This window comes from Chroicocephalus ridibundus, chromosome 4 (genome assembly GCF_963924245.1).
Source record: "Chroicocephalus ridibundus chromosome 4, bChrRid1.1, whole genome shotgun sequence".
In the NCBI taxonomy this organism is placed as follows: Eukaryota; Metazoa; Chordata; class Aves; order Charadriiformes; family Laridae; genus Chroicocephalus; species Chroicocephalus ridibundus.
Window position 1 is genome coordinate 5,199,911 of NC_086287.1, and position 11,213 is coordinate 5,211,123.

Sequence of the window (11,213 nt, forward strand, 5' to 3'; positions counted from 1 at the left end):
ATAGTAGAGCCCATAGCCTTTGTGTCAAACTCTACCTTAATCTTCCTGGGCAAATATTTTTTTAAATGCCATCAGCGTTTTTGAGGAATGAACTTGGGTCTTTCTTCAAAGAAGGCAGGTTTTAATTCACGTGGGGGTTAGCACTGGCAGTTGCCTGCCTTTCATGAGCCTGAGTGTTCTGGTTTCTTCTCGAAACTATGGCCTTACCTCTTGGGAGCTATTTCTTTAAGATGATTGTAATGTTCAAACTTTCCTGGAGGACAGGTGTTGTTCAAAAGAAGTGATTTATTTTTTAATTTTTTTTTTGGGGGGATGCTCAAGCATCAACATTGATGCTTGACATTCATGACAACAGCATGACATTCTCAAGCTCAAGGATGTGTTCCTTACTGTTGTTAGGAAAGACAGTGGAATAAACATGCTTTCCTGCATGTAGTGTTACTATTTGTGGCTTATTAGATGATTTCTACACGTATGGATAAGTGTTTTTTCAATGGGCATACGGCAGTATTGGTGCAGTGCTCCTGGTGCTGGAGGTTGCCTTTCTTGTCTGCCCCGGCTGTGGCACAGGTGAAAACACTTCCAGCTCTCCCACTTGTGCAGGGCACTGACTGAGCAGCTTTTCAGCTGGGCAGCGGGACTGGAGGGGTGCCACCATGGAGCCCCACACGCCCCAGGCATGGAGGATGCCGCCGTACAGCTCTGCGAGTAACAACAGCACAGACTCCCTGAGAAACTGATTTATTTTCTTTTCTTCCCCCGTCCAAAAGCCACTCTCCCACACTGGGGGAGATCAGAGTTACAGCAGGCACAGATGTTGAACCAGCTGGTTTCTTAAGGGACAAAATAACTGAGAATTTGCTGCCCTGAGCTCACAGTCACCAAAGATAAATCCCCCTCTCTGCCTTTCCCGTTCCCTGGTGTCAGATATTTCCATCCTGGCTGTGAGAAGAAGGACATACAAGACCAATCTGGGCCACCAGGTCTTTAAAAAGATCACTTTAATATCATACAGCAGCAGTTGTTATGGGAGTGCGTGACATCCAGGACTACTTTGTTCCACAGTTTCAAAAACTATGGAGGCTACTAGTCAATTTGGAAACCTTTCCATCTCTGAAGGTAGGAAAGGCTTCTTATCACCTTTCCTCCTTTCCCAAAGCACACGGAGAGTTGCATAAAAAATTAATATATTAAAAAATAATTTCCAGGGCCAGCAGTCCTGGATTGGCCTCAACGAAGATTAGCTAGCTTCAGGGAATAGGGAAAGGGGGCCTCTCACACTCTTAACAGCAAATTATGATACAGTTTGCTCTTAGAAATACGCCCAAGCTGAACTCCCAGTGTCCTGCGCAGCAGGAGCAAGCCCAATTCTCATCAGGTACTCCTAAAACAGATGGAATCTCTCCCCATTGGAGGTAAGCGAACAGTACGCATCTGACATAAGACCTCAGAAAGGGTAGCTCTTCTGCAGGACTTCCCTTGGCACAGGTGTCCCGCATGAGCCATCACATGGTGGCTGTGAGCTCTGGCTTCACCATCAGAGTATAAAATGGAAGCCTTTGCAAGGAAGACTCCTTTCCTGCAAGCTTTGGATGCAGTCTGGCAGCTGTTGGTAAGTAAAAATACTAAAGCAACTCTTTAATTTCATACTAAGGTATCCCTGAATCTCAAATGGTTGTGCTTGGTGGTCATACAATGTTCTTCTTGCTATGAGATGGGGGTGTGTGTAAGGGTAAGATTGATAAGTGTTGCATTTCAGGTAAGGGTTTTCCCCTGTTAAGTGGCAATTCCAGGTTATTTTTCCTTTAGTGAGGCTATTTGTCTGGCAGAATAAGATGTAATAGCCCTTGTGCCGAAAGGAGTAGTCTGAAATAATTGGTTTTGGTAAGACTCCAAGTGCAGACAAGCTGTAAAGAGCAGAGGGTGTAAGATGATTAGTAGCTTCTGTCGAACACTGAATTTGTATAAGCGATACCTGTTCTGGTTTGGAACACGCTCCTTTCTTGAGTGTTGTGGTCTGTGTGGTGGGACCTGTGGTCTCCGGAGTTGCCTATGAATTTTGAAACAAAATACGGGGTTTGAATTAGGTCTGTCCTTATAAGTTACCTAACTATGGTCTTATGCGTACTGGACTAGTAAAACTTGACTTATAAATAGTTGTCCCGGGGTGCTCTATCATTTAAAGAGTCAATGGATGGAAAACAACATATGCTCTAACATACACACTGTTGATAATACACGTAACCGCTCTCTTATTCAAGCCTGTATGAGCAGTTGGGTAGATTGCACCAGTTGCTGCTTAATGCACATTTTTGTGATGTTTTAGGTATGCTTGGGAGATAAGTTGCATTTTTGGAAAAGCTCTTTTTTTTTTTTTTAAAAATGAACCAACCCTTATGCCATTTCACTTTCTTTAGTGTTTTGTGGGGTAAATGCTGCCCTCTCTCAGGTTTATGTTATCAATTGCTAATGGCTGTAAGGGGTAGGAGATGATTAAAGTGACAAGGTGTCCCGAATTAGGTGGGTCCAATTATCTAACTGGAGAGTAGCTGGAGACCTGGAATGGGCTTCCTAGAGGGGATGGTCGATGCCCCAAGCCTGGCAGTGTTTACGAGGCATTTGGACAATGTCCTTTAACTTCTGGTCAGCCCTGATGCAGTCAGTCAGTTGGACTAGGTGATTGTTGGTGGTCACTTCCATCTAATCATTCTCCCTTTCATGCTTTTCCTTGTGGCTGTGACGCTGTAGTGAAATGGAGCTTAAAGGGATAGTGGGGTTCAGGTGATGTCTCCTGCGTTTATTTCCGTTGTTTTGGCATGTCATGAGTGGTGGGCATTAGTCAGAGCCTGCGGAGTGGAAAATAACTAACTTTGTAATGAAATCTCTTTCACAAGGACTCCGCTACCTGTATGTGAGCAGGAAAACATTGACGTTTCTGTAGTGTGTATTTGTATCTAAAACAAAAATACGCAAGTAGTTATGTATTTGCCTTGCATCGTAGAAGTGATCCTTGACTGGACTTAAGGCTGAAGAGTTGTCTTAATTCTATCTTTTTCATTCTATTTCTCTACCCCATAAGCATAGTCTAATCACATGCTCCCGGTCTACAAACTGTTGTATCTTAACAGGGTGATGGGGGGCAAGTGTCCACCATGACCTACCTGGGCAATAATAACTGGAAGGAAGGAGGGGAGTCAGAAGGTCTTTAGAGGGGAGTGACTGTAGAAAACCTTTAATCCTCTGGTTGAGTCACTCCATACTTAAAACACAGGAAGATATTTTTGTAAGGCTATTTAATTTGAAGCTGATTTGAAGAGAATCACTACGCTGTTGATAAAATGCACTTCTCTTTTCTTTCTCTGTTTGGCCCCAGACACAAACTACAACAACCTGTAGGCAGGAATCAAGTATTACTGAATGATCAAGCTTGGAAATCTACTTTTTCTTTTTATTTGGCAATCATTTGCTTTATTATATATACATATTTAAAGTCTGTACATGGTAAAATACAAAATAAAAGCGTTTCTTTATAAGTTACAAAATTAAACAGCTACATTTTTCTGTAGTTTAGCTGCCATTTAATTAAAAAAAGGAGAGAAATCTTGCTGAGCCATCGTTATATTCATTCACAATAACCTTGGTATAAAACATCCATACAGAGTAAGTGTACAAAATAGTGTACAGTTCATATAAGCTGTGCAAAGACAGCAAAGTTCAGTCAAAAAAAAAAAAAATCAAAGAGGCACATCCACTTTCCTCTGTCCACACCATGGATAGCAGAAGCAAAGCGGAAAAGAAGCACAAGCCCGTGGGCAAAAAGGTGGGTTAGACAGTGCTTCTAATAGAATATTGATGCATAAATTAAAATGAAAAACATATAAATATATAAGGTCTCCATTACACAAGGCACACTTGCATTATACCTTAGTCATTCCAGGGATTTCAACAGGTCTGTTGCCCAAGTATCGTGCTATTTGGGGTGAGGAGGGAGGCAGCGTTTGGTCTGTGTCCCTCAATAATGTTATTTAATTTTGGAGGAGAGGGTTGCTACATCAGACCAGTTTTCAGGGTTTTGAAATCTTAATGGTAGCTGGAAATTCCCTTGAAAGGTAGTAAAAATGGCCACAGCATCTGTATTGTATTTTTTGTTGTTTCCTATCTGGGAGACAAAAAGGTCCCTTCTCAAGAAGGCTATACTTTCCTCCCTGCTGTAAAGCAAGGAGCTGCCTGTGACCTGCTTTCAGCAGAAGGTAGCTAATGGAGCAAATGTTGATTGTTAAGCAGAGAGAGTTATGAAATGTTAGCAGATGCTGTGAATGTGAAAACCTCCACATGGGGCAGAAAAATAAGGAATACATATAACTAGAAAGCCTTGCAGCTACGTGATAAAGAACCTGCACTGGAGACGCATGTGGACATTTGGGTGGGACATGACCTCTTCAATTTATAGCACTCTGTTTTATTTACATCTTTGCAATGTCCCCGTGTGATGGTAGGGGCGGGCAGGGTGATCTAAGAGACTGTTATTTCCTCCTCTTCCTCTTCCCCTTCATCATCCTCTTCCTCTGAGTCTGAGAAGTCTGAAGGTTTGCTGGGGCTGCTAGAATGGGATGGAGAAGGAGACATCTGGGAGTCCAGTCTGTCCCTCAAGTGCAGATGTTCTGGGGACTGGTGGTAGGTTAAGGGATGCCGGGGGCTGGGTGGGCACACGGGGGGAACCTCCTCCTCCTCCTCCTCTCCTGAACACTTCTTCCCTACGTCACTGAGGTCTGGGTGAGGGTTGAACTTGGTCGGTAGGGTCTGTTCTCTGCAGCCACCAGAAGAGAGGAGCTCTCTTTCTTTCGAGTTTCTCCACTTCATCCTCCTGTTCTGGAACCAGATCTTCACCTAGAGAGGAGAAAACCACCCAGAAATGAAACAGTTCAGTAAAACAAGGACCGAGAAAGGCCTTTTGGTTGCACCCTTGAAACCTTGCTCATGCCTATACCGAAGCTAACAGGAACCACAGAACCTGGTCTTTGAGGACCCTAAGAGAGGGGCTGGGGGCCAATAAGGCCGTGGTCTGTCCTGACCTACTTGCCCAGCTGGGAATTGCGCCGCTTTCTTGGCTCTGTGGATGCTCATGGCCCGGTAACTTGCTTTGGACTTTCTCCTGGTCATGGGCAGCTCTCCCTGCTCCTGTCCGCTTCTTTCAAGCTGCCCCCAGGGATGGAGGGCCCAGCTCCCTGCACCACTTCTACCCTCCCCACCCAGCGCCTCTCTCACCTGCGAGTCCTTGAGGCCCAGCTTGGCTGCCAACTTCTTCCTGTCGGGTTTGCTGATGTACTTCTGCTTCTGGAACATCTTCTCCAGTGCCTTGCGTTGCACGTCAGAGAAAACGGCGCGACGTAGCATGCCACGGCGGGGCTTGCCACGGGCGGCCAGCGGCCAGGAGAAGGTGCCGGGGATGGGGACCACGGCAGAGGTGGCTGCAGAGGGGAAACACAGCACTGAGTAGAGTGGGACTGGACCCCACCACCCCCTCCCTGCCCTTCGGGTGGGCACCCATCGACCTGGGGCTGTGAAAAGGAGCTTTAGGCTTAACTAAGCGCCCCCCTTTCAGCCCGTGATCACTGGGATTAGATCTATCAATTCAAACGTGTAAAATGGATCAATAGTGGCTGGTTTTGTTGGGAGATTCAAAGGTCTCCGGCCTGAAAAGGCAAAGTGAGGCGTACCGGCTAAGATAGAGGTATAATAAAAAAGCTTTCTCTCCCACTCAGAAGCATTTGATTTTTTTTTTTCAGGCGCTTTTATCATTTCAGATGCTTTATCATGCTTGAGATGAAAATGAGGACTTTTCTGATTCTGAACAAAACCGCTCCTCTTCAGATGCAGTTTTGATCAATCAGTATTCATCTTTTTATATTAATCTCTTCTCCCCCACCCTCCCCCCCCCCCCAAAGTTGGAGAATTCAAGCCGAAGACATGAAAAGTAACAGCTAATTAGCACATTGCCTGGTTCTCAATGGCATTGGTATGATAAAAAGGGCAGAATTTCGTCTTTAAAAAAAAAAAAAGGGGGGGGGGGAACCTCCCCAAGAGAGACAGAGATGCTAATGAAGCGTGAATGGTAATTGTGTAGTAATGAACTAACAGAAAAAGACTGAGGACAAGCAGCTAACGCCATATATTATTGGAACAAAAGAGATTTACACTTTCAAACTAAACACAACGGCATGCCAAGCTCCTCGGGAGAATACTGATGGCACAATCGTCTCTTTCCCCAAATCATTTTCATTAAATGGACATGAAAAGCTATTTATAAAGCTCAAGTTGTTTTTGTTAGGCTATTCACATGCTGGAGAAAGGAAGCAAATTCCATTATCCGAAGGATGAATGGAAGAGCTTGGGTTATTTTTTTTCGCTCTCTCCCTTTCCCTGTTTTCTTTTTAAATTAATAGCTTGTTTGTGTAATTAGATTTTTTTTTTTAATTGTTCTCTCTGCATCATAACACTTCAGCGCCGTCGTACGCCCGGTAGCCTGCTTTCTCGCCCAGACCGTGTCGTTTGAACACCGCTGACGGTCTAAACGAGAAGCGATGAAGTGGGAGACCCAAGGTGAAGGAGGGGAGGAGGGTTAGTGCGCGGTGAAGAAGGAGGAGGAGGGAAGTAAAGCCGCGCCCGCGGTACCCTCGATCCGCCTGTAAACCCAGCAACCCGGCGGGGGCGGAAAGATTTGGGGGAAGGGGAACAGGGCGGAGAGCAGCTTTCAGGGCAGTTCTGCCTCCCTCCGCCTGCGCGGAGCGCGTCCGCCGGGGCTGCGCGGGAGCGGAGCGCGGGCGGCGGCGGGAGCTGACCGCTCCCCTCGTGGTGCTGAAAGCGGCGGCGCGGCCCCGGGACGGGACGGGAAGTTGGGGCGGGGGGGGGGGGGGGGCTGCCTGGGAGGAGGGGGACCCGCCTCGCCTCGGGACCGTGACAATCCCGGCTAATTTGCCGATCAGCGTGGGGAGCGGGCAGGGAATGTCAAGCAGTCACTGCCTGTGCTAAATCGGGCATCAAATTGGCGCGACTGATGCTTGAATGTTGTACTCCCTCCAACCTCTGAACTAGAGCATAACCCCCGGGGGAGGATACGGGAGGCGGGGGTGGGGGGACGGGACACGGAGAAATATCACCGGGATCCGCCGGGAGAGAGAGGGATTTTTAGAGACCTACCTGGGAAATAGGAAGATCTGATAAAGGGCTGGAAGGATCCTTCAAAGTACGGAAAGGAGAAAGTCTTGGGAGGGACGCTCTGAAGCAACGCAGGGGACGTTTCTAGTAAATAAATAAAAATGAAATTAAGCAGAGGGTTTCCACCGGTTGCACTCGACCGACGGCACGGCTGGGTCTGTCGCTTGGTCTGGGGACCACTGCGGTGGTACTTTTCTCCCCCCCCCCCCCCCCAAAAAAAAAGTCAAACTGAGCTCGGAACCGCCTGGGAAAAGCGGCATTTCTGCTGCGAGGGTTTTGGCAGGCAAGTGGCCCCCGGGATGGCAGAGTCACCCAGGAGATCCCGGCGGTGGAACCCCCCCCCCGCTGCCTGATCCTCCCGCCTGTCCTGCGGACGCTCTAGGGGCGGCGGAGCGGGACTAGCACCCAGCCAGCGCTCGCCCTTAAATACCGGTAATGCCGGAGGGCTCCGCAGCTCCGTACTCGGTCCTCCCTCCCCTTCCTAAACCGTCTTCCTCCTCTCCATCCCCCCCCCGCCACCACCCTCCTCCTGCAGGCGGTGGGTTCCGCGGAGCCCCGGAGCGGGGGGTCGGGAACGGGGGCCGCTTACCGGTGCGGGGGGCGGAGGAGAGGATGGCGTTGACCCCAAACTTCAGGAAAGTGGATTCGCTGCTGGATGTCTGTGGCGAACAGATCCTTCTGGAGCCGGCGGCGGTGGTGGAGCTGGCGAGCTCCGGCGTCCCGGAGTCTGTCCTGGTGGCCGAGGTCGGGGGGGACATGCTGGGCGGGGGGCCAGTCCTGGGCAGGTAACCGGTGGGCCTGCTGATCCGGATCAAATCTTCCACCAGGAAGCTGGAATGGCTGGAAAAAGCTGACTGCAGCGACTGAGGCAAGGTGAGGGTGGGGGTCGGCCGCAGGAGGCTTGGGTAGACGGCCGGGGGGGCGATGAGGCTGGGGAACATCATCGCAGGGGCCGTCCGCCGAGCAGGGCTGGGGCCGCTCGCTTGTTTGTTTGCTTGCTTTTTGGGTTGGTTTTCTTGTTTGTTTGTTTTGTTTTGTTTTGTTTTCTGTTTTGCAAACCTCGTTTAGTAAAGATCCAGCGAGCGAGCCTGGCGGGGTTCTCTCTGCCCCTTCCTCCTGGACGATGGGTTTTATAGTGGTCAGCCCCGCTGAGGCTCTTTCAAAAGTGACAGCCCCAACAATGGGGTTCAACAAAGTTCTCCACTTGAGCTTCATTCAGGGCGAGCTCCGGGCTTCTCCATTGGTCCGGGGCTGCAATTTATGATTGGATTAGACTTCATAAGCAACCGGGGCACAATGGCCCCGCCACAAAGAAAGTGTAGTCATCAATTTTGCATATTGACCGCCTCTTTGGAATACAGCGCTCCAAAGGCTCCCAGCAGGGTTTTGTTCAGAGGCAACACACACAGGCTAATTAAATGCCTATTTAAAAGTTTCGAATGACATCTTGCCTCGTAGAAAGGGAATTATTTAAAGAAAGCACTAAATTTATTTGCCGCTCCCCTGCTGAGTTTAGGAAATAAATCAATAAATATTCATATAAACTTATCTGCGGACTCTCAGAAAAACACGGGTTTTGTGGAATGGAAAATACAAATTAGACAACGTGGAACTAAGCTCTGAGGAGGGAGAAAAAATATTCGGAGAGCGGATCCCATCGCGGTTTGAGCGTGTTCTGCCCCCTGCTATCAGTATGCGGCAAAATTTGTGCTGTAGTTGGGGTTATTTTTCTATCTGCACGGCAAAGGTCAGGCAGAAAGTGAGTTTTGGGGTATCAACCTCTACTTTCAGGACCCGAACTCCTTAAAAGTCTTGCGTATGTGTGCTCAGGCAAGAGGCTTGCCCAATTCGGACCGAAATGTAAGCTTTATTGTAGCCGGTAAGAACTCCGCTGCGAGAAAAATCTGAACATCGAACATGAAAAGGATCTGAACAGCTTTGTGGAACCAGAGCAGCCCCCTCAGGTTCTCAATCTATTGGTCCTCTTAAGCTCATCTACATTAAAAATAGGGGAAACGAAGGCGACGTTGTAGCATTGGGATCCTTTTGGCTAAAAGTAGTCTGAGCTAGTCTCGGGTTTATCGGTATCGGTGACTCGAAGCCTCCTCGCCGCCGCCAAATTCACCTCAACTCGCTTTTGAGCTGCGGGCGAGTGCAGAATTCCTGGAGGTGTATTCAGCTCGGTGCCGCAGAGCCCAAAGTCCCTCAACTTTCGTGCGAGGGACAAATGACATCGTCTAACAGAAAAGTAGAAAGCGAGGACTTCTCTGGCAGAGAGGTTTTGTTCGTGAGGGCAAATATGGAAATAGGCGCAAGTGTAGTTAATTTCCTTTGGAGTTGGGTGATGAATGCAACTATTGAGAGTGGTTTTACCTGATTTCTCTGTTAAAGACTATAACAGATGTGTTAAATGTCCTATGTTTTAAAAGCACCCTATTCAGTCCTTTGGTGCGGCTGAACCTTTGCAAGCAGAAGTGTGCAGCTCAACCATGCAGCCTTTATCCTATTAACCATGAACTAACTGTCACCTTCAGCTGTTTTCCCTTTTTACTTTTTAACACAAAGCTTTCTCAAAAATCTTATTAACCAGCTTTATTTCTCTCGATGGTTTTTGTCCGGACGTTTTGTGTTGATTATCTCCATGTCGATGCTTTAACCATTCAATAAAAGTGCATCTGCGATTTATATCACATTAGGGAAGAAAGAAAGTCTGTTAAACCTCTCCCTTGATTCAAATCAAAAAGTTATTTATTGGAGAGGACGGAATCAGCCCTCGAAATTGTATGATCCTGACAAGCTTTCCCGGTGCTGTACGCCGGCCTCCAGCAGATGAGCATCTGCAGAAGGCTGACTTGGAAGATCTGAAAGCATCACTTTGAAATCAAACCTCGCTGGAGTTTCCCCCCCTCCCCCTCCCCCGCCCCAGTTTTGTTAATCTTGACGTTTAGCAGGTAAAGAAAAAAGGGAAGGAAGGAGCGGACAGAGCCCAAAGGGCTCGGGGGGGGTGTGTGTGTATGCTGGCGGGCAGCGCGGCGGGTCCCCGGCACCTGCCCCCCCGCCCCCGGCCGGCACCGCTCGGGCACCGAGGGGGGTGTCCGGAGGTGGGGGGAAGGTGGGGGGCTGCCCCGTCCTGCTCCGGTTTTAGCTTGCCTCCCACCCCCCCGCCACCCGGGCTTATCTCAAGCCCGTTTATACGCACGGCTGCTCCCAAGGTGTTATTTCGCAAGCGGGTGGGGCGGTAGCGAACGGAAAAAGCAAACAGGGCTTTCCCAATAAAATAATTGACGCCACCCTCCCTACCCAGCCCCCCCCGCCTCTGTCCCCTGCTCCCTGCCCCTCTCGCAGCCCGCTCCTGCTCTGTCACCCCCCCGCATGTCCCAACACAGCTCCGCCCGGGCTGCTCCGCGAACACTTCGTTTTTTACAGTCATTATACGTTTCCTTTGAGATGATTTACTCCTTTCTTTACATATACATTGGGGGCATTTTGCCTCACTATAGACCAACTGCTGCTAATTTCTCTGGTTTAAAAAAGAGGGTCTGACATTTTCTGGAAGGTTGGGTCAAACGCATGCTGGGGCACACGTGGACCCAGTTCTTCCTTGTGATGCGTCTGAGCACACTCATAAAGAATTCCTTAAGCACCAAGGCAAAAGGGACTAGACATCTATTGAAAGGGAAGATAGACCATAAGAAACCAAGAAATCAGACGAAAGGATCTTATTTTAAGTGATCTCCTTTGGAAGTTTCTTTTCAAAGGCAGTGATCATTTAAGAGAAAGGGAATTCTAATGTCTCAGGATAAAACCTGTGACTAATGCCGTTTGACCTATGCTCACGCCGTTTTGTGCTTCCTGCCATTCATTTTAATGTCGTTATCTTCAAATTTATTTCTTGAAAGTCACTCACTTTCTTTGTCGCTTGAAAAAAAAAAAAAAAAAGGAAAAAAACCAAAACACCCACCCCAAAACCGCCGGGAGCGGAGGTGGGGGGGGCGGGG

The 11,213-nt window shown here is 48.3% G+C and overlaps 1 protein-coding gene across 1 annotated transcript; it reads right to left on the reverse strand.

Annotated features, from left to right (window-relative positions):
• Window positions 1-4,512: 4,512 nt before the first annotated feature.
• On the reverse strand, window positions 4,513-8,159 carry DBX1 (developing brain homeobox 1). The gene is made up of 4 exons (XM_063334771.1): window positions 7,805-8,159; window positions 7,198-7,299; window positions 5,266-5,468; window positions 4,513-4,887 (listed from the first exon to the last, which is right to left on the reverse strand). The coding sequence occupies exons 1-4, from the start codon at window positions 8,157-8,159 to the stop codon at window positions 4,513-4,515; spliced, it is 1,035 nt and encodes a 344-aa protein (XP_063190841.1).
• Between the last annotated feature and the right edge of the window lie 3,054 nt (window positions 8,160-11,213).

Coding starts and splice junctions, on each gene's coding strand:
- DBX1 (XM_063334771.1), bottom strand. CDS start 8,159: ATGATGTTCCCCAGCCTCATCGCCCCCCCGGCCGTCTACCCAAGCCTC. Junction 7,300..7,804: donor CTCCTCCGCCCCCCGCACCG/GTAAGCGGCCCC, acceptor TTTATTTACTAG/AAACGTCCCCTGCGTTGCTT. Junction 4,888..5,265: donor TGGGCCTCAAGGACTCGCAG/GTGAGAGAGGCG, acceptor TCTCCTCTCTAG/GTGAAGATCTGGTTCCAGAA.